The 22830-nt window shown below is 35.8% G+C and overlaps 1 protein-coding gene across 1 annotated transcript; it reads right to left on the bottom strand.

The window, feature by feature from the left end:
• Positions 1-1563: 1563 nt before the first annotated feature.
• Positions 1564-22072, bottom strand: LOC145685463 (uncharacterized). Its single transcript, XM_081757862.1, has 2 exons — positions 21686-22072; positions 1564-1611 (listed from the first exon to the last, which is right to left on the bottom strand). Exons 1-2 carry the CDS (start codon positions 22070-22072, stop codon positions 1564-1566), a joined length of 435 nt encoding a protein of 144 aa, XP_081613988.1.
• Between the last annotated feature and the right edge of the window lie 758 nt (positions 22073-22830).

The following is a 22830-nucleotide window of genomic DNA, read 5'->3' as shown; positions in this document are numbered from 1 at the left end:
CAAGGTACCCGGGTTCGATTCCCGGCAGTAGCTCATGTGGTTCGGATTTCACGTTAATCAGTAGGTCCCATCTTATATAGCCCTACTGCTGAAAAGGACGTTAAACTCAAAATCAAGAACAATCACCAACAACAAATTTCAAGATACCGTATTGTGTCGAGAGAAGCACTTCTTAGCTTTTACTACGGCAAGTTTAATTCATTAATTAGCTTCGTCATAATACACTGAGGATGTGCTGAAAATAGTTTAAACACTTTCCGATCGCAAAAGAAGCCAATTAAGATAATTTTTGGATTGTATAATAATAAACTTACTATGTACTTGAAGAATATGACAATGTTTTCATTCTTGGTAAGATGTTATTTAATCTACTTTCTGGAAAATGCTATTATATCATTAAAAAATATTTAAATGATTCATTAAGTGAAGAGTTGGTAACAGATACTCACTTGTAAGTAGATGCCTGGTGTGGTATAAACGGTTACCTAATTACGATGTAAATTGTCATGTTTTTATATTTGATATATCCTGTTATATGCTTTTGTAAAGATGCATGATGTATACCTCTGGTACTTGATAATATTGTATAATTTATTTATTTATTTATTTTATTTATTTATTTTTGACAACTGTATTGCTTACATGATAATTTCTCTTGTTTTATAAGCTAGTAAAACAGACAAATAAATGAGATGAAATGAAATATGCATTAATACATCAATCTGTAGTGTATAATTTTAAAGACAACTTTCTAGGAATGAGGATGTGCAAAAGTTTCAGAAAAGTAGATATAATTGTATAAAATTTGTACCATGTTTTAGTAATGTAGATCTTACAAAAAACTATGCGCTCAAACATCAACTTGAAGTGCGTAATTTGGAAGGACATGTTACTCCGAATAGAAGTGTTTCTATCAAAGTTTTGGAAAGGTGTATACAATTTTATAAAGTTTGTGCAAATTATGAGCTGATTACACTCTTGATTTGTCAGTTACACGTTTCAAGTTGATCTATGTTACCCACACATTCAATGACATATGCCGTTCTGTATGATTTGACAATAAGGTCAATTTATTGAAAACAAAGTAAATGATTTTTTTTGGTAAGTCAATTGTCTTTTTAAAATAAATAAATTTGAACTCTTGAAATAATTTCTTCTACTTTCATTCAAGATTGATGACAAATGAAATAATTTCAGTTTCTCTTTCTTAAACCAGCAATAACAGAAAGGTCGTTTCATTTCAAAGCAACCGACAAGTTTCATGCAGTGCTGCCATTTTGGGGGTAAAGTCGCTTAATCTTGGAAATTCAACTTCGAAGATAGCGACAAAAAAAAAAAATCCTATTGGCAACATTTTTTGGGATTTTTAAATGACTATTTAGCGACTTAGAAATCTAGCAACTTTTCTGTTGCGAACAATTTGTTTTTCTGTGATGAAGCATGAATTGTTACATCGAAGTAGCTTTGATATATCTTTTCTTTCTTCCTTCTTTGTTTTAATTAACGCAAGCGACAACAAATTGTTTAACTACACCCGACCCCACAATCCCGCTTTATTCTCTGTTACTCTTTGCCTTCTAACGGAGTTCTCTTTGCCTTCTTTGAGGTGTTCTGGATAGTAAAGAACATCAGATCTTATTTCATTATATAACCAGAGTAATAATATTAATAATAGAAATTTTATCAACAATAATAATAACTAATTGATAAAGGAAGTTTTGCTGGTTTTGCCCTTATGAAGAAAGTTTAAACTGCATTTCAGAAGAAGCCTTTGTTGAGTTCGCCCAATCTAGTCGGAACGCCTCAATTCCAACCTTCAATCTCGCTAGCAGAGCTACTATTATAAGATACAAGTAAAACAACATTACAGATATTATGGAGTAGCTTTAGAAGCGTGAGTTAAAGTAAAGTGAATCTTAGATTCTTTGTAATCTTTGTGGACTTAATTTATATGCAGTATTTAAAAATCGTATAACGTAAGTAGCCTACTTTATAGTGTGAATTGTGTAAAAACATTACGGTTTCAATTTGTAGCAACTCGTTACCCCAAATTGGAGTGAGTTCATCTCATTTAGCTACTTTTTGCGTCAACATTTTAGCAACAGTGATTTCCCGGCCAACTTAGCTAATGCTGTGCCGTGAAAAATCAGCGCCCGGGGCGAGAGTATATGATGGCGTTCCCCTCTCCCCGTAAATATGAGTGGGGTCGACAGACCAGCCGCGAAGCGCCACCATGTTTGGAGAGAAGCGTAAGAAAGTTTTCAAAAATAAACCCTGGTTTTCCTTGATTTTAAGAACATTTTATTACCTTTTTCCTCCCATTTTATATGTATCTTTTCCTTTTTCCTCTCGAATTTTGCGCTCCTTTACTTCGGCGCCCAGGGCCGTCGCCCAGCTCGCCCCCTCCCACGGCATGGTACTGATCTTAGCTGCTCTTGAGGTCCGAAAGAGTGCTGCGGCACTTCTCTATTTGGATTGTCTTTTGACGGTTTTCTTCTACAAAATTAGCAAATATATTCCTGGTCAATAAGTGAACTTCTTTTACAGTTAATCAGTAAAAGAGGCCAAAAATATATCCTGAACGTCTTTATTCTTAGACCTCACGTACAGGCTTAATAACAGTAACCAAACTGTCTGGTGTGTGAAAGGGCATTGCCTGAATTTAAAATTGCGACATCCAGAATTATGCCTGTGCTCATCATACTCATTGATATAATAACATACCGTATAGAAAGAATGAGTATATCCTAAGGGAGAGTCATGCAAAAGAATGTATGTGCATAAGAATTGCGTTTTATAAACCATGTAACTAGAAGATGATTACATTAAATTGCATTTTCTGAGTTCTTTTTCTTTCGTTTTCTTTTTCCAAAATCTGAGACTTGATTGCACCGTCCCATTCTTTTTAATTTTTTTCTGACAAACCGAAACTGCAATTGAAATTATAATGGTGAATCCAGTAAAATTATATATCAATTTAGGGTAATACATACATTAAAATAACATTAGATACTTAATATATGTTATAAGATAATTTCTTGACTAAGTACTTACGTACAATTTTGAGTTGCTTCAAGGTGTTCTCTGTGTGGGCGATGTGCTATGTGATTTGAGTTCACGTTCAGTGCAGTTCGCATTCGTGATTTTAAACTTGGTTTAAATTAAGTAGAAAAGTGAAACAAGAACGCAACTAATTAGTGCAATAAGAAATAGTATCGCATTCTTGTTTTCAGTATTGTGTGTACATGAAGAGTACGTAGACTCTGTAATGTTCCGTGTACAGCTATAAGCAGGGTTGCCAACCGTCTCGATTCTGTTGGGACTGTACCGATTTCTGACTTACTTGTCCCTCGTCCCAACCGGACACTCATCGGGACGCATATTATCTCGATTTATCGATTTTGAAACTTAATTAATATTTTACTTTGCCATTTTTACAAAAGAATTATTTATTCTTTTACGCACAGTTTACAAATTTGTGTTTTAATTTGACTCATGAAAAAATAGCAGCTCGTTTTTAATTTATAGTTATTCCCTAATTGTTTTGAGTTGATAATCCAGCCGATTACGATGATAGTATATTCCATTAGGAAAATAAAAAATAAGGTGCCGCATTCATTCAGGTTCGTATTATTCAGCTGATGATTTATATTGTTTTCAATGATTTATATTGTTTCCGTGTAGTCGTCTCCAGGAGGGGGGGGGGACTCCAATACCGATTGTCCCGTCCCGATTTTTTGTTACGAAAAGTTGGCAATTCTGGCTGTAAGTCACAGTGTAGATGAAGTACACTCTGTTTACATGTATGTATTTTATGTTTACGTTTAAATGTTTTATGTTTGTGTTTACGTTACAGAAACGATGGTAGAACGAGTATAATGCAGTTTTTGATAAATTTTTCAAACACACTGAATTCTTAAACTAGGCAGAAAGAAAAGATCCATACTTTTCAACTATACTGTATTGTCTACCTGAACAAATCTACTCATATTTCTAAAGATACATATTTGCGTCTTTCCAAACTACTGTATATAGTAGGTTTAAGCGCCCTTCAAAACCAATTATAGCAAATCCTATTTTGTAGAGCTGCAAGCGCTAGGAGTACAAACTGTCACGGAATGTAATTTATTGTTCCTTGCAGTCAGGCGCGCATCAAGAAATGTTTGTTGGGAGGAGTCCAAAATTTGGTGGTCTCCATAGCTGCAAGACACAACATCTACGTAGTATTGAATCGGTGTTATTCTAAATCCGCAAAGAAAATAAGTAATTGTAAACTATTGCCACCTATATTCTAAGAAAAAGAAAGAATTAGAGTATTCTTAGTAGAAGAAAGAGTACATTTAAAATGTAAGATCAAATCTTCAGGCTACTTCAATCATTTTCTGCTAAACAAGCATGGTTTTATTAAGGAAGTGTACAAACATACATCAAATTACAAAAGTTTGGAAGAGGATCTGGATCCGGTGGATTTCCCCTCCCCCCCCCGTGGGTATTTCACTGTTTGCCGTTTGTTTTTGTCTCTTCTTCAGTTTTGTCTCTCTTCTTCCCTGATAGTCCATTTAAGAAATATACACAGGGACGGTATCTATCAGTTCACATCGGAACTGGAAACATGTCAGATGTCTGCGTTAGCAATGGTCAAGCGGCGCTTGCAGCGTCAGGTTGTTGGGAGTAGGCATTAGTAAAACTCCGTGTTGCGTAAGAAGCAGTAGAACGACAGTGTTTGCAGTGATCTGAGCAGACGGTGATAGTGTAAAACAGCCGATCTCTCTCATTCCCAAAGGGAACGAATTGCTTTCGCTTGGTTAAGCCCTAAATGGTGCGAGTATGACGATAGTGGCCGGTGCGTTTGGTGTGTGGCGAAGAACAGTGATGGCAGCCTACAAAACTCACGACAAACCACATCGGCCAAGATAAATAGTGGTGCAAGACAAATAACTCAAGTAGCCCCTCCTCCCACTGCGTTTGTTGACAATCATAGTTCGTCGCGAGTTACATGACATTGACATACGAGTTGCACGAGCGAAACCACTGATGAGGGACCATAGCGATTAAGCATGACGCAAATAGTACCGCAAACATGCAACATGGACCGATAATAACTGGAAACTTGTAATACGAACGGTTGAGTCATCGTTCTCCTTATTTGAAACCACGTGTCGTCTATATCTATGGCAGACGCCCAAAAAAGGACATGATCCGTAATATTTTCCCCTAACCGTGTAACATGCAGCATCTCTGTGGTGCTGTGAGCCACATCATGGTTTCCAGTGGGTCCTGTGTTGACACTTACCGGTCGCTCAACTGTCCATGGTTGTCACCATTTTAGAAGATCATGTGCATCATATGGTGCAGATGTTGTTTCCAGGTAATGATTCCACATTCTAGGATTATAATGTATCCATTCAAACAGTTGCGTGGTTTGAGGTACATGGAGATGAAGTTGAATATACGCTGCCCACCTAATCGTAGGATCTGAGCAAAATTGATCATCTATACTCCGGTTTAGAGACACGAATCCAGCAGCTTTTCGTCTTCACCCATCGTCTCCGACGCCATAGCTAACAGTCCACTCCACACCATTGACGCACACCAGCCCACACCCATTACAGTACTGTAGCATCGAACCTACACTGTAAACGAAGTTGTACTGTCCGTTACGGCCATGCGGACAAGATGGTAGTCATCCCGTGCTATAGTCGCATTACATAGTACAGTATTCGCTCACCGCTTTGTATTAATCTTTCCTATCAACAGTTTCCACACACGCATCACTGTCGCAATAGCATGCCCAGTACCTGCACAAATGTCACGGTATTACATACCTGTTTCTCGGAGACCAACTATTCTCCGCCGTTCAAAGATACTCTCATGCTAATATTGCGCTGTTTGACGCGATAAGGTTCACTGACATTTGCTTTCGGGTTTCCAGTTTGTTTGGTGACTCTTCACTGACTGAGTGGATCATAATACTATCGCAAGCGAAGGTACAACCTCAGCACAAGAGAGGGTACTACCTGGCCTACGGATCTGACATCGTTTTGTAAACTTAATCACGTATTGCTAAAACACTTTTGTGTTAATCTTCCAAGTTTGGAGTTCAGTGGTTGGAAACATGTCCACATTTTGATGTTTTAGAATATAGTAACGAAATGGTCTCCAGGCGTGTGAACATATAGTTATATTGGGTCTGAAGAATGGATGAACAGATATCCAAACATCCGTTTCTCGGCATGAAACGTGTAAATCGATTGAAATCTCGAATTTGATTTTCTTTATGAACACCATAGTATTATCTTTGTTGCAATTGTTGTTCGAAAGTAAAAAAAAAAAAAAAAAAAAAAAAAAAGTCCGAAGATGAGACAGATACCAGTCGATGGATCTCACTGAGATTAACAAAATGATATCGCTGAAATTCAATCTTCACGTATAGTTTTTAAGAGGCCTCATCATGGCGAAATTAAAATACCGCTAATTTTGCAGTAATTATGTGATATCTTCAAACAGATAAAAGATAATAGAAAAGTGTAACAAAACCTCCCTAGACAATATTAATTTACGTGAGATACCGTTATCACGTGTCACTTATCTGATTTCGATTGTCAGCTATTTAGAAAATCGGCATTTACTTTCGCGTTTCTAATTGGCTCCAAACGGGAAGCTACTAGGTGACTCGTGATAACGGTGCCTCATACAAAATAATATTGTCTAGGGCTCTTTTGTTTCACATTTCGATTATCTTCAATCTATTTGAAGATATCACATTGTTATTGCAAAATTAGCGATATTTTAATTTCGCAGTGATGAGGCGTCTTAAGATTATTGAGAAATTTTTTTTTTAACCTTATAATTGATGGTGTAAAATAATCAGCTATTGCGATGAGTCTGATACTGAAGTACATATTAATCAAGCTTTCAATTAATTGCTCTACATTAGCAAGAGAACAGTGCAGTGATGTGCCGTAAACTATAATTTTACGTCTACGCGATTGTCTACTGTAATATATACGTAATCTACTTTACACCTTTTCCCGTGTAGACTATGTAGACAACCACTATCAAATGTAAGGAAGAATTTCGTTGCTCGTTTGTTCATATTTCCTCATTCAGTTGTTTTGCTTCGGTGCAGTGAAAGATTAGGGAAACGACTAACAAAAAGTAGAGGGAATTATCTAATCTGTATGTTTACTCTGCTCTGCACATACCACTTTCTTAGATTTTTCACTTCCAGCACTGCTTTTATAATGAAACTTACAAAACTAATTCTCACCTGTGGGCTTTCAGTCTTGAAGTTGCTGTGTTTGCCAATTTTTTCTTGCATATTTTACACAATGCATAATATTTTTCATTTTCTTTCATCAAGACGAAACTAAGTATTCGAAAGTTACTATTCGCTGGTCTAGGCATTTTATTTTGTACGCAATTTCGCAAGGTAACGACAAAAGAAAGCTCCTTTATTGTCCACGACGCCATATTAAATTACGAGTTGTTGACATATTCTACATGCGTATTTTCGAAATACACTGAACTCTAGCCATAAGGCATTGTGAACGGGGTTACGCTTGGCAACAATGTAGGAAAATGAATGACGTTAATATCGCGATCACGAGTCATGACCTACATATAGCACAAAGTAAACGGTAAGTGCTGTTGGTCCTGGTAGCCGAGGGAGTTAGGGTAACATGCTAGTAAGGAAAATCGTTGTTGGCGTGGGTTCAAATCCTGCGTTAGGAAAATTTCCTTATTATTTTTAATTTTTTAAATAATACTTCTTTCGTTAAAATAAAATTAAAATAATATTCAAAAAGTGATTTAACGATTATTTTTTTAAAATTTTCATTAAAATAAGTTTGCCCTTGTACTTATACAGATCCATAGCAAAAGTAATAATAATAATAGTAGTAGTAGTAATAGTAGTAGTAGTAGTAGTAGTAATAGTAGGAACGCGTTAGAATGCAATTCAGCATTCATTTTTTCCGTGCGATGTTGCCAAACCTAATGTCTTCTGGCTAGGGCTGAGTGTATTTCGAAAATATGCATTCTACATAGTCTACGTTGTTTACATTGTCTACGCATAATTGAGACGTAAACGTAAACTATCGCTTTTTACGCGTAGACGCACATCTCTGGAACAGTGTAATTAATGAGATATAATTAAATATCCTGATTAACTCTTACCGCGTTAAGCAGAGTCGTTTTGACGTATGGTTAGCGTCATACTAAACGCTTGACTACTGCAGGAAACATATGTTAGTCGAATTCTTTAGTATGGCACTCATCACTCGTCAGAACGACTCTGCATAAGGCCCTTTTTTTTATTATTCAATTAAAATGTATAAAGATTTAACCTTTGTAAAATCCATAAGTCGAATAAAGCTGAATAAAATGAAATGTTTGAAAAAAGATCCTCGAGAAAATCAAACAAAATAGTTTTTATGGAGCTAAATATGGCATATGTTGTCAATAAGAATTGAAAGATTTTAACGTGCTGGAATAGATTATTTACTTATATATGCACTATATACGCACAAAATACGCAGTTAATCACCTGATTGTATACATTATTTATCTCCTCCTAACAGTGGTATAAATACTGCTTATGACTCTCAATCATAATCCTACTACTACACATCGCATAAGGGCGTAGTCTATTTTGGGAATCTAGCCTTTGTGCTAGCTTAATACATTTTTTGAATTATTGTTACATTGATTATACTGAGAAAACTGTGTCTTTGGCCACCATGTCACGAAGTCATCCTATAGTTTTGTGCATCAGTGACGAAATATTAGCTCACCCAGAGACCAGTCCCGGATTTACGCATAAGCTAAACAGGCTATAGCTTAGCGTTTCACTTTCTTAGGTGTCCCCAAAAATTAAAGGAAAAGAGAAATGGATATACCATTACAAAATAGACTCTAAGATTAAAGGAAAAATAATAATAAAACAAATCCTACACATAACAACAGTAATTTGTCTTGTGTAGGGTCCTATGATCGGGCCCTCTTCTGCTAGTGTGCTCCCTAGAATATCACTCGATTGCTCATTTCTGTATGTAGGGTCCCTTCGTTCTGCATAAACTGGTTGCACAACTGGACATACAAAGGGCCCCATTACTTTCAATAGCTTAGGGCCTCCTCAATCCTAAATACACCCTTGCCAGGGACTTAAGCAGGAGGTAGGTTCTGGAGGACAAATCCCCTTCTCCCGAAATCCTGACTTTTCTGTAAATTTAGTCTAATTTTATGAGTAATTTTACAAAATTTAATATAATTTGACCTCATGTTGCATTTGGACTCCACCCTCTCCCCCGAAATAAATTCCTGCGTACATCCCTGAGCTTGCCTCTAGAACATAGCAAGTGATAATTCTGGAACTGAAAGTGTAAGAATATCCGAGACATCGAAACACAAGGAATACAAAAATAAATTGTAGCTCTTGATAAACAAATAGTACACAGTAAAAAATGGTTGTGTTAATTCAACTCAATTTTAACACAGGGCAGTGGTTCCAGCGTGACTACCACTATGCGGTGCTAGTTCAACACATACCCCGCGGTGTTGGCGTTTAACACAGGGGGTGTGTTACGTCTTTAACATACAAACCGGTGTTGAGCCGTAAGCGTTAATGAACCACAAAATTATTCCCCCAACATATGTTAAATCGCCTATATGCGTAATGTGTTCACCTTATGCTGAGTCTAAAAAAAACACTTTAAACAAGTACTCCAGTGGTGGTGGGGGGGACGAACCACCAACCTTTCAATTACTAACCGCCTGCTCTTCCGACTTGCCCATGGAGGCGATGAAGAAAACGTCGCTTGTAGAGGAATAAATTATTGAGGTCTTTTGAATTTGGCTAATCAGAGTGCTCCTTTAAGCCGCGTATATTCGACGATTACCGTTCGGGATAAAACAAAATCTGCTCGCCTAATTTACAACGAGATACTTTGTATCGATTGATAATTACCTGTATTTTTGGGCAGAAAGTGCTTCTACATAAGCACTATACCTGATATAATGTTAATTTAAAAATAACAAAAGAAGAATGTTTTTAATATATGTAAGAAATATACATTATTGTATAATTGGTTGCTAGGTAGTTGTTTATAGATACATAATTAACATGTTTAATTGCAAAACAGTTTGTATGAATATACGTTAAAAGAGAATCAACGAATAAATTATTTACTACTCATCATCGACTTGTAATTTCAGTATAAAAGGTGAGAATACTAGTGTATATAATTACGGAAGATATTTTAAGATATTTTAAGGTGTGAACAATTACGGCCACTAAAGATTTACTTATGTTATTAGCCGAACCAGGGTTGGCGACCACCTTTGGTGAGTCGTTGTAAATTTTATAACAAAATGACGACTGTCTGTTTACTTTATTTTATAGTTCTTCCATATTCACTTTCAAATGATCGGCGCCAATTGCCATCTAATAAAGTTGAGGTGTTTGTTTCTTCTAGTACATAATTGCTTAGAAAAAGAAGCAATGAATACATCAAATGTGAGAGATGAATTTAGAACACCTAATTGGCACATGCCTAGCACATCTTGCGCTGTTAGGGTTTCTTCAGAAACATGTATAACAATTGAAAACACATCGCACGGTTTGCATTTTGAAATTTTGCGTATACCTGATTTGTATGTCTTATGTTTGTCTGTAGCTTGAATTCATAAACCTTTATAATTAGATGCCCAACATATTTGACAATCACATAGAAAACAACACCGAAGATTCTACAGTTGTGTTAATTTAACGCACAGGCTATGTGTCATTTCAACTACCGGCATTTGACACAAAACTCCAAATGGAGAGTGAGTTGTTCTAACCACTTGTTTGTGTTATATTTTAACACAATCGTGTTAACACATAGGCATGTCGTTGAAATAGCACAACGATTTTTTACAGTGTAATACCTCAGAAGGTGCTAACTAGTCTTTTTCGGATGAGTTGTACTAAACAGTACCGTATATACGGTACATTATCCTACGAACCCTTAATTTTTTTAATGTCCCAAGCAATATATATTGAAATCAGATGTGCTGTAGTTTGTTCCAGAGTACAATGGCATAACTTTACAAAAGCCTCACATCATTACTGTATTGTACGTACTGTGTATGCAATTTACTTTCTGATTATTGTTTAACATTGCGAGATTCAAAAGGGCTACGGGGTGGAGGTGTGCATATTATGATACATGAAAAAAATATCAGTAACAACAGCTTTTAGTTTGTCATAACTTGTTTAAAATTTTTAAACAAGGCGCTTTCTGCATTGTTTCTTCAAATTATGTTTAACAAGGGTGCTGTGTATCTACCTTTCACTCATAGCGTCCTTCATCTCCAATCTGACGCATCAGACAGATTCGCCCTATGCACAGTTAAATTCTCATTAAGAAGGGCTGTCCTCTGTCTTTTATTAAGTGATGAGTCGCCCAAACGCAGAAAGAAAGATTCGTATCTGCTAATATCCTTGAATATTTAAGGATGTCCCGCCTTGTACAGAGAAGAGCTATGTGCTTTCCTGGTTCTTTGCCACACCAATGATCACCAATGTTACATTCCATAATCATTTCAACTCGTAAACATTAAAAAAAGGTAAAAATACACGCAACTTTGACTTATGAAAGTTTTATCGCAAAATACGGAAGTATAAATCCATGAAATGAATCCAAACAAGTCTACTTGCAACTTTGGTTTACAAAATGTAAGGTTCATTGCCACAGAACACCGAAAAAACTACACATTGTCTAGTTACATCGAAGAAAAATTTACGTTGATCCTATTTTCCGCACTTGAAGGTAATTGGGATTGTCAGTAATCCCAGAATAATAACATGATGAATATTCAGCTCCCTTTCAACTATAGGCAATTTCAACTATTTTGTAATTCATTAGATGAAGTTAAGGTAATTGAAACGAATCAAGTCGTTTGCCTCCTCTTAATTCTAAAAAAAAAAAAGTATTCATTTGAAAGCGTACAGAAAACTACCATTTTACCTGTGTGATAATTGCGATTCTCATTACTCTGAACAGAGACTTCCAGAAAATTACATGGTTTGTGCTTAAATAAAGAAACGGAAATAATGACATAACGCTTAATAGAAAGTAAATGAGCACAGCATTGCAAGCTATAACTGAGAAAGCCATAGAAAAAGGGTACTAGAAACCTAATTACCATAAATTTCCAGTGAAGTGTTGAATCGCCCAAACGCAAAATTTAATATGCAGAGCCGGATCCAGGATTTTCTGAGGGGGGTGCACCAAATAACTGCCAGTATATTTGAATTAAATTGAGTTTTTTTTAAATCATCTGTGGTGTGAATGAGGAATTGCCCTGGAAATGTTAAGTGTCTGCTCTCGGTGAAACCCTTTTCTTGAACGTTCGGAAAATTGACTGAAACTATTGATTTTCGTAAAACTCAGTGCCAGCTTCTCACTTTAGGTAGTGTATATCAACAACGATCGGGGGTGCATCTTTTCACCCTCCCTAAATCCGGCCCTGTATATATATATATATATATATATATATATTCAATAATCATCTCATTGATTGACATTTGACATAGTAGCCTTGTTACCTGAGGTGTTTTATGTTATTGTAATCAGAGAGTACCAAGTGCCACAAGACACTTTGATGTAGTTTCTGGTAATATTGGGTGGTTCCCGTTCCCCACTCTTCATTGTCCCTGTCTTCTCCATACTGTGCTTTTATACACAATAGATTCCCAGTTAACCGACCACTATACGACCGAGCCATAGGTTGATAACGAAAAAGTAGGTTAAAGCGAAAATCAGTATTTCACAGCCCCTAAATTGTATAGCATTTCTCTAATGATTAAAAAGGCTTACAGTAATGTAGTTCAATAAATTTAAGTTACCAAAATCAGAACTTTTGACAATAAGCTGTTCCAGTGGCTCTCAGTTAAATGGAATACTGTTTATTGAATAAAGCACAGCAGACTAACACACGCACACTTATTTACAGTATGTGGTATTAAAACAAAACTAAACAAAATATGATTTAACATACAATACGGGGACATGGTGGTTCAGTATCTGACTGCTTACCTCTAGTACGTAGAGTTCACGATTCGATCCCCGGCCAAATAAGTTTGTCATAGCATCTTGTCCGTGGTTTTTGAAGAGATATTTCCGTTTTCTCCCACTCGATATCATCATTTCACTTGAATTAGTCATTTCACTCGTGTCCCTTAATCTACCGGGCATAATCATTGGACTTTAAACTGAAAAATTTCATTTCATCTCATTTTTAGCTTACAATACTAAATGAAGTACATTACTGTACTTTATAAATACATTTACTAAACGACAGAAAACACATTTTGGTTTTAAAATATCAAAATCTACTTTATGTTGTTGTAGAGCACCGAAGCAACTGATAACGAAACTGGCTTTTCTCGGAAGATGACCGATTAAAAAAGAAGTCGATTAAGAGAGTTTTCTCTGGATATATACATGGTGAACCTGAAAGATGTGCACAGACTCCGGGAGGGGATTCGTGACATAAAAGAAAGACAAAAATATCCTCTTGCATGTTGTCGAATTACGTGTCGTGTACGAGTGACAGAGGTGCCACCTTGGAATCGAAAATCGAATAGTGACAATTGCAATGGAACATAAAGGAGGTGATTCATAACATCAAAAGAAAACAAAAAGTTCCCGTGCATGTCTTGGATTAAATTATTTTTTAAATCACTAAACCTGTTAGGTTAGATTCTGTCCACTTTCTTATCTCTTTTAGGTAGCTCTTCAAAATTCCCACTCATAACATACTAAGAGCAATTGATCCAATAGACTTATACATTTCCGTTATTATTTTATTATTTCCACAACCCATACATTTAAAATACTCTCATAACACCATACTTCACAATTATCAACCTTTCTCAATTCTATTAACTCCATTGTCACTAGATCCGTTCTTCAGTCAATCTAAACTTTTCTCCATTTTTAAAATCAACAACTAAAAATTGTCCCTAGCAACATAAACATTTCTTTTCTTCTTTAGATATTGCCTTATTATTTTCTAAACACTTCGAACCTATTTCTATAAACTAGTTTCTTACTCCTAACAGCATGTTGCGGAATTCCGCATCTTGTACGAGTGACAGGGGTGCCAACTTGGAATCGAAACTCGAATCCTGACAATTGGTACGGGATAGAAAGATTTGCACATCATTCAGGTTTACCCTGTATATATATATATATATATATATATATATATATATATATATATATATATATATATATATATATATATATATTCTGTGTGTGTGTTAGAAAAATTAAATGAAGCGTGAATATTTAATGTCTATCAAATGATAGGATACTCCTCTCTTTGATGTATTTTAAGAGTGTTTTGAATAAATTCTTAAGATATTTAAACATTTTTATAAAATTTAATGCCTAGCTAAAACCTGTCTGCTTGTCATGACATATAGTTTGTAACTAACTCGTTCCTTCCCGTAAGTTTTGTGCCTGTTAAGATGTTAAGCATTTAACACGGAACATCAAAAATTGAGTTGGATACAAATAAATTGTTTATTTTCATAGCGCATGCCCAGTAATTAATTTTCACATGCCTTCCTGGAAACCTTACATTTGTTTATGTCTGTATTTTGCATGCAGACATACTTACAGGCATACACGTACCCATCAGGGGGCAAGGTGGGGCGCTCGCCTCTCCCCTAGAGGAAATTGTACTTGGGAATATTGAAAACCCAATAGAATTTTTACATTAGTTACAGCAAAATTTGAAACTATATTTGAAACGTCGCTTATACTTGCCCCCCCCCCTTGGAAACCACAAAATGGGCGCCCTTGTACACTTACAGGCATATGTGCTCTTACTATGTGGTATAGACCTTGACTTAAATATAGAAAACACAAAGAAATGTGATCACCCATTTTCTTTTAGAAAGACAAAAGGCATGTTGATTGTAACGAACAGGTCGGTGTCAGATATAGAAGTAGGAGGGAAGAAAATAGAACTGGCGACTAGTTTTCGATAACTAGGTTGTATTATTAGTGATGATATGAAATGCGAAAGTGAAACAAAAATAAGGAAAGGAATGACGAAAGAAGCCTTTAAGAGGAAGAAAAGTCTATGTTGTGGGACCTTGAATAAAGTATAGAGAAAAAGACTCATAAAATGCTTTATGTCAAGTATTGTATTGTTTTGCATGGGGCAGAAACATGGACGGTACGGAAAAGTAATGAAAAATGACTGAAAGGTTTCGAAATGAGGGTGTGGAGAAGAACGGAGAGGGTTAGTTGGGTCGAGCGGAAAATGAATGAGAGGGTGTTAGAAATTGTGAGGGAGAAAAGAACAATTTTAGATATTACTGAAAAGAGGAAAAGAAACTGGTTGAAACACTGGCTAAGAAGGAACTGCATCATGAGGGATGTGCTAGATAGTATGATAGCAGGAAAGTGAAGGAGAGGGCGAAAGAGGCTATGTATCGTCATCCGCAAAAAAAAGTTCGCATATACTGTAACTTCCACATTTTCATTAATAACTCAGTTTTCTTAATATATTATCGCTTCTTTGTGCTTTCCTTAACAAAGCAGTGTAGTAATGAATAATTATTTATGATTTTTGTGAAAAAATAAAGCAAAATAAGAAAATTATAAGCAAAAAACTGTGATTGTTATGAAACTTTAGTCTGTCAGATAATTACGCGAAGAATATCCCGAGGGAAATTCACTCCATACAGTGCACAGGTATTAGGAGCACTCACAAATACGTAAAATTGGAGGAACAGAAAATAATGTATTTTTGAGATGAACATACAATTCACACTTCACGTGAAGTTCCAATATGGGAAATCAATCAATATATTCAGTTGAAATTACTGAAAAAAAAAAAACAACAGAAAATGGCTATTTAAAACTCCAAGTGTAAACCTGCGCTTGGAGCGAGTCTATTTCTAATATCAGAACGCGTTATTTCGTAACATGACTGCGTGGCCAAGCGGGTTTAACAATGCTGTTGAAATTCTAGAACCGAAGGGTGGCAGTTCGAGCCTGAGTGCGGAACGCTTTTTTTTTTTTTCAATATAGTGAAATATTTTTTAAAATATAAATGTCTAGTTTTAAGTGCTTAAAAACACAAGACCAGATGAACAATCACTTTTCAAAGCTCAGTCACATTTATACACTATGTTCATCGATTAGGCTATATACGAAGACACTAAAATGTGGAACGTTAACGATCCTTATTAACGTTAATACCACATCCGTTATAATGAGAACAGATTTGTGATCTGAATACCAACCTTAAACCATACGTCCAAAATGAAAATTATTCATGTTCTTGATACCTATTGCAACACTCAGTTGTAATATAGAGAGTGAGAGTGCGAAAGAGAGATAAAATACTGTATACAGGGTGCGGAAAATTTCCCGGAACGGTCCAATATCTCGCGAAGTATAAATATCACCAAAACAAAAATAACACATGTTAAATAGTTTTAAAGAAGCTATCCAATGATAGAAAACACAATCACCGATCCCTACCTCCTTGGGGACTACGGGGGATAACTTTAAAATTTTAAATGGGAACCCCTATTTCTTATTTCATATGTGGATTCTCCAGAAAAAGTGATAGTGATTTGATCAAAAAATGAAAACAGTGTGTGCGAAGATGAAGTTACATGGAATACAATATCGATAATTGTTTTGCAAAGTAGCTTTATGAAGTAGTTCTTAGTAGTAGGGGTATTTACAACAAAAATAATCCATTTTTGTCACCATTTGTATTTTCTTGCAAATTAATAAATATGGACAAATGCATTATTTTATGGAAGTTAAAATGTATGAATTCGTTATGTGGGTAAAAAAATCACATGAAAATTTTACTCTGCGTGGGAATCGAACTCATGACCTTTCATGCCGCAGTCCCGTACGCTAACCGCATGGCCCAGAGCTCGACACTGAGAGGCCATATTTTCATAAAGATTTGCCGCCTCCATTTTTTATGTGTCGATTCAAGTGCTATCCGTGAAGGCACTGTTTTCAATTTTGGGTCAAATCACTGTTACTTATTCTGAAGAATCCAAATGTGCAACAAAATATGGGGATTTCCATTTAAAATTTTAAAGTTACCCCCCGTGTGGGAATGGAGGGTTGCGTTTGGTATCATTGGATAGATTTTTCAAAACTGTTTAACACGTGTTATTTTTGTTTTGCTGATCTGTATATTTCGCGAGATATTGGACCGTTCCGGGACTTTCCCCGCACCCTGTATAAGCTTTTTTTTTTAATTAAAACAGTTAGTGTAAATCATAATCTGGATTTTTATAAAGTAAATGAAACAATCATATAGAAAATGTATACAGTTTAAAATTGAATTAAATTGCAATTCCAGAATCTGTAACATTATACATTTCTTATTTATTTACATCGAATGTTAACTTATTGTATAGTTTATAGCATGAGTATCAGCTGATATGTAACACAAAAATTATCTATAAATTGAATTTAAATAGGAAATGATATAGTTGCTATAAGAACAAGTTTATGAAAATGAACTGTATAATAATGGTTGTATTTGAAACAGAGTTTGCGTAATGGAGTAAATATTTACACCGCCAGCTTTGCAATACTGTGCGGTTTAAATTGTCAATCTCATCAATTTTACTTATTTCGCTTGAATGTTTATGGAATTTAGTATAGCATTATGAAACATTCAACAACTGACCTAGTAGTGAAACATATTTAATAAGATTACCGCACATTACGGTAGATTCCGAGATCGCTCCCAGCTTTCCGAGCACTTGATAATATCTTATTATTATTTCAGATAAAATATTATGTGGAAGAGCTAAATTAAATTAGAAAATGAAATGAAATATTTATCATCCCACTATTACGCCCTTTAGGCGGGAAGGTTCTAGATTGCTGGTCCTCACATAGAGAATTTGGATTAGTAACCAGTTTGGTTCTTTTCTTTATCAAATCTCAATACACAAATCATATAGTAATGTCGAGCAAGCGATAGCGAGTGGAGGCAGGTTAACCAGGTTGATTGCTTTCTTCATCACCACTCAATTGGTATACGGACCAGTGTTCTAGAATCCTGCTATTTTAGGCTAAGTGAGAAGATAATTAAAGTAAGAAAATGATATAAGAATTGGTGGAATGAGAAAGTGGAAGGAAAAGGAAATGCTTTGAGAAAAGTCACGGACATAAAGTTGTCCACCACAAGCTTACTTGAACGGAATAAAACCAGAGACCGCATGCACCAAAGGTAAGCGCTCTACCATTGAACCATCGCGCCCCATAAATTAAATAAGAAAGATAAGTAGTAGGCATTTTATAATTGAATATTGTATGTAAGAAACTTATTGTCCATAAAGATTCTTTCTCTTCAAGCTTTTGTAATTGATGTTGCAAATTGTCCGATGCTTTGCAATGCGGGTCAAAGGAATAAATGCATTTTTCCGGGATAGTATCGTCTGCCCCTTGCTGCTATTGGTGGTATAAAAGTAGTGTTGAGTTGATTTTTAGTTTCTTGTTCCTTTTGTTATGTGAATATAGACTAGACCAAAATTTTTTACTGGTGTTCATTTCAGGATCACTCGGTAGCATGTTTTTAGTGGAGGAATGTTACGTGAATATAGATTACACCAAGTCACAAATATTTTGACAAAGATATACATTTTTATTACACAAATAGTTTCTGCTTTTCCTTTTACTGCAAATGTTTGTTTCTAATAGTGATTTTTATTCTTATTGTATCCGTGAATACACATTCAAGACTTTTTTTTAAAAAATAAGTTGTTTAATAAGGCACTGAAAAGTGTTGGATTTTGTAACACCCTAACACTTAAAAACATAATACTGAGTGATCCTGAAATGGACACCAATAATTAATTTTGGTCTAGTCTATATTCACGTAACACTTTCAACAGCGAGGCTATATGAAACGTGGGCTTACTAATTAACGTGGAATAAAAATAAAAAAGTCTAGTGGCTAGCGCGAGTGTTTTTGATTCTTGTAGTCTCGGGTTCGATTCCCGGTAAGGGTTGATTCAGGTTAAATTTTCAGGGGAGTTTATGGGAAAAACGTTAAAAAATATAATTGCAAAAGTCTGATGCCAGTGTTTCGTAAGCTATTGATAAAATAATAGAAAGACAGAAAAGAAATTCTCTTGAGAACTGAAAGTGAACAATGTTTTCGCATTTATGCTTAATTTGCTACTAGCGTGACACATTAAATTGAATATAATATAAATATTAGACACAAAATTCGCTACTTCACGGTTGATAACATGGTAAATGCTAGGTATTGTTAAACATTAAACGTAACACCTCAATTTTATATCAATAAATAACTTAAATAAATAAATAAGACAGAACAATATTATTAACCTATATTTGCATAGTATATAAATTAAAAACACGTTGTTTGTCATAACGAAAAATGGCTGAACCGTTTGAAATGAATTTTATTAACATAGTTAACACCTACCTCGGACTGGGTTGTTGTCACGACATTTTTATTGAAATGCGTATCCAAACAGAAGAGAGGGGGTTAAAATGTATGCCAAAAATAGAATCCCTCACGTTTTAAATAAGGAATTTATGTATCATATTTCATCTCACAAACGAGTGTGCACGTGTCCGACCGTGTTTAGAAATTTCGGTACTAAATGGAGAAAAGGGGCAATTTGTATCGTTTTTGCTCAATATTTAAGAATGATGACATCGAGATTGTGTCTTGTCTTCACAGCAAAACGGATGAAGCACTTGAAATTATCTTTTAAATATACGGTATTTAGCATTTGGTCCAGTCGGATTCATTAACACATATGTCGTAAGAGGAACAGATGGATATAAACACCTTATTTCAAAATATGTGAGCCCATCTTCCGTTGTCCTTAAAAATCCACTTTTGAGGTGTAAATGGGGCAAGTTCCAAATAAGGCGGTCAATATGTAAAAGTGACGTCGTGTTTGTCTGTCCGATCATCACGGGAAATCAAATCAGCCGTTTGAAATAAATATTTGAATACATTTAGTACTTGGAAGAAAATGGTTAGCTGACGTTCACTAGAAACTTGACAAAACTTCGATACAAATTAGAGGATAGTCAGCTATGCCTAAATCTAATATTGTAGGTGGAAGTGAAAACGACGAATGAAGTAACAGCGGATTAAAATTTAGCATTAGAAGTCATTGAAAAATAGAATGTGATGCGCGAAAACGAGAAAAAAAGAAAAGGAAAAACGTAACGTTGCCGACGACAACACACTGGATGGTGCTTATTGAAAGACCCATAAACGCTATTCATTAGCTCATTCTTCACGGTTTGAATTGCAAGAAATAAAACTATTTTTTCGTGCTAATACGCCTCTCAAAACGAAATGTTATATTTCTGCAAAATTTGTTTTTCTCACATGACTGGATACTTTTTTAAAAAATTCTATTGTGCTGAAGAAAACAAAACCATATGACAAGCTGTATTTGATCTGAAGACCCCATGATCTTTACTACATGTTGTTATTCATTACATCAGCTAGACGTTGTTTGCAATGACACTGATACATTGAGTGGTTTGTTCGAGAAAGTTGCTTGTCTCGATTTTGTTTACTCTTTAGGTTTTTCGTAGAATACATGAAAAAGAAATACATTTTTCGCTTAGATATCCAGGAATCCTGTTTTAAGTGATCAGAAAACAGCAATCTACTGGTGAAATGATATGGGGTAATGTGTAGCATTTTGTTTTCACGCCATCGATAGCAGCAAGGGGCACATGAATTACATAAAAAGGGAGTGTGTTGTTATGAACTACTAATATCTTTTTCAAAAAATCTACGTGTTACTTCGTAGCTCAGGGGATAAGTGAGAGATTACAATACACAAGTTCGCACGATCCAGTCTTGTCCACCGCTATTATGTTTTTTTTTTTTTCATTTTCATTGTTTAACGGTGAAAGTGACGTAGATACATTTTCATTGGCATTAAAAAAAAAAAGACTGGAAGGGAATACGTAGCCCTGAAAAGGGCTGTTTATATATACGTAAGTGTCTAATAGGAGGTCCAATGACCTTCTACATCGATGACTGCCTGGAGCCTTCTGGGCATGCTTTCGGTAAGTCTGTGGAGAAAGCGTTCACTACGGGAGACTTCCTCCTAGCTGTTTTCAACGATTTCCCATAGTTGATTTTTTGTGGATGGAGGCGGGTTAGGTCAGTTCCCCTTCATCACCCTTTTGACCTCTGCCCATACTGTCTCAATTATATTCATATCGGCTCCACGCGGTGGCCAATCTAGGACCTCTAAATCAGCCTGCTGCGAGAGCCAATTCTGAACTAATTGACACATATGAACCGGAGACCTGTCGTGCTGAAACTGGATTACTCCATCGGGGTAGATAAAACGCACAGATGGCAACATAACATCCCGAAGGATATGTAAATATTGCTCACCTGTAAGACGCCCCTCTACCCTATGGAGTACTCCAAGACACTGTGATGTCATGAAACCCCAAGCAGATACAGATACGCGTCCACAGTGACGTTTGTGAAAAACGTATCTGGGATCATGCCTGGAGCCTCTCGGACGATACACGACTACTGGGCCATTATTTGAGGAAGAAAATGTGCATTCGTCTGTGAAGACAACATGTCTCCAATCGCGGTTCACATTTTCTTCCGCAAACTGAAGCCATCGTCTTATATGCTCTTCCGAGAGAAATTCTTTCACCGCAGCACCACGGGCGTGAAGATTAGCTTCCCTAAGACGCCGTACAGCAGTATCTCGAGAGCCTGGAAAAGCTGATGCGTGCCGAAGTTGTCTGGCGGTCATGTTGGGATTAAGTCGCGCAGCAGACACAAGCTGCTCATCCTGCTCAGGTGTTGTCACACGACGCCTACCACTACCTCGGCGCCGCATAGTTTCTCCAGTCTCTCGAAAACGCTTTATCCACTTCTGTGCTGTTCTTGGTAAAACTCCACACCTTTCAGCGGCTTGTGCAGCGCAATAGCCTTCTTGCACTAAAGCAAGAACACGCTCTTTTCTATTCTCAGCCATTTCTGACTTCTACCCTTTTCACGAGTTGCACGTTGAATGAGCACCCTTTTTATTTGAAGCTATTAAACGACATGCGCAGTTGGTTACTCCAAGAGCTAGTAAGATCGTAGTTTTTATTTGCTAAGAGGCATAAAACACGTTATTTCGATATATGTTGTTTGACTACAAGGGAGCACTTCACAACTGATTACTGAGTGATAAGATCTGTGGTATTCTGTTCAAATTTCCTTTAGGCAATTTTAAACGTAATAGACAATATTTGTCTGACCTTGTCAGTGCCTGAGGCAGAAGACAAAATCAATGAAAATGTTTTCAACATAACATTTTCGATTTATGTTTATCTCCTATCCGTTTTTGTTACGATTGCCTCCTTTAGAAATATCAGCTCTCTTTTTTTGGCCCCTATAAGGAAATGCTATTGCGGTTTTCCAACGTTCAATATTTTTGGCAAAATTAACACTTTCAAATAAAGATAAACAAGCATATGTTTCACAGACAAAACAATATGTAAAGTTCTACTTTCCAGTTAGGCAACATTCCTTCAAAAAATTGCAACTATAGTTTGCATCTCAAGTAATAGGGTAAATGTGCCAGTAGTCGACCATTTAAGGAGATTTTCAACTTTGTTAAAGTATAAAAAATCATTTTTTTAAATAACTTTTACTGCATATGTCATTAGAAAGAACAGTGTTTAAATTTTACGTTTGTGTAGCTCGCATAGGAAATCTTCTATAGGCTACATAATTACACAGGAAAAA

The sequence above is a fragment of the Thermobia domestica genome, chromosome 5 (assembly GCF_964235325.1).
Source record: "Thermobia domestica chromosome 5, izTheDome1.hap1.1, whole genome shotgun sequence".
NCBI lineage: Eukaryota > Metazoa > Arthropoda > Insecta > Zygentoma > Lepismatidae > Thermobia > Thermobia domestica.
This window is presented reverse-complemented; position numbering and strand designations above follow the sequence as displayed.

Excerpts from the sequence above, each read along its gene's own strand:
- LOC145685463 (XM_081757862.1), bottom strand. The coding sequence starts at position 22,072 with ATGGCTGAGAATAGAAAAGAGCGTGTTCTTGCTTTAGTGCAAGAAGGC. Across the intron at positions 1,612-21,685 it reads TTCAGTTTGCGGAAGAAAAT|AACACCTCAAAGAAGGCAAA; the intron begins GTGAACCGCGAT and ends TTTACTATCCAG.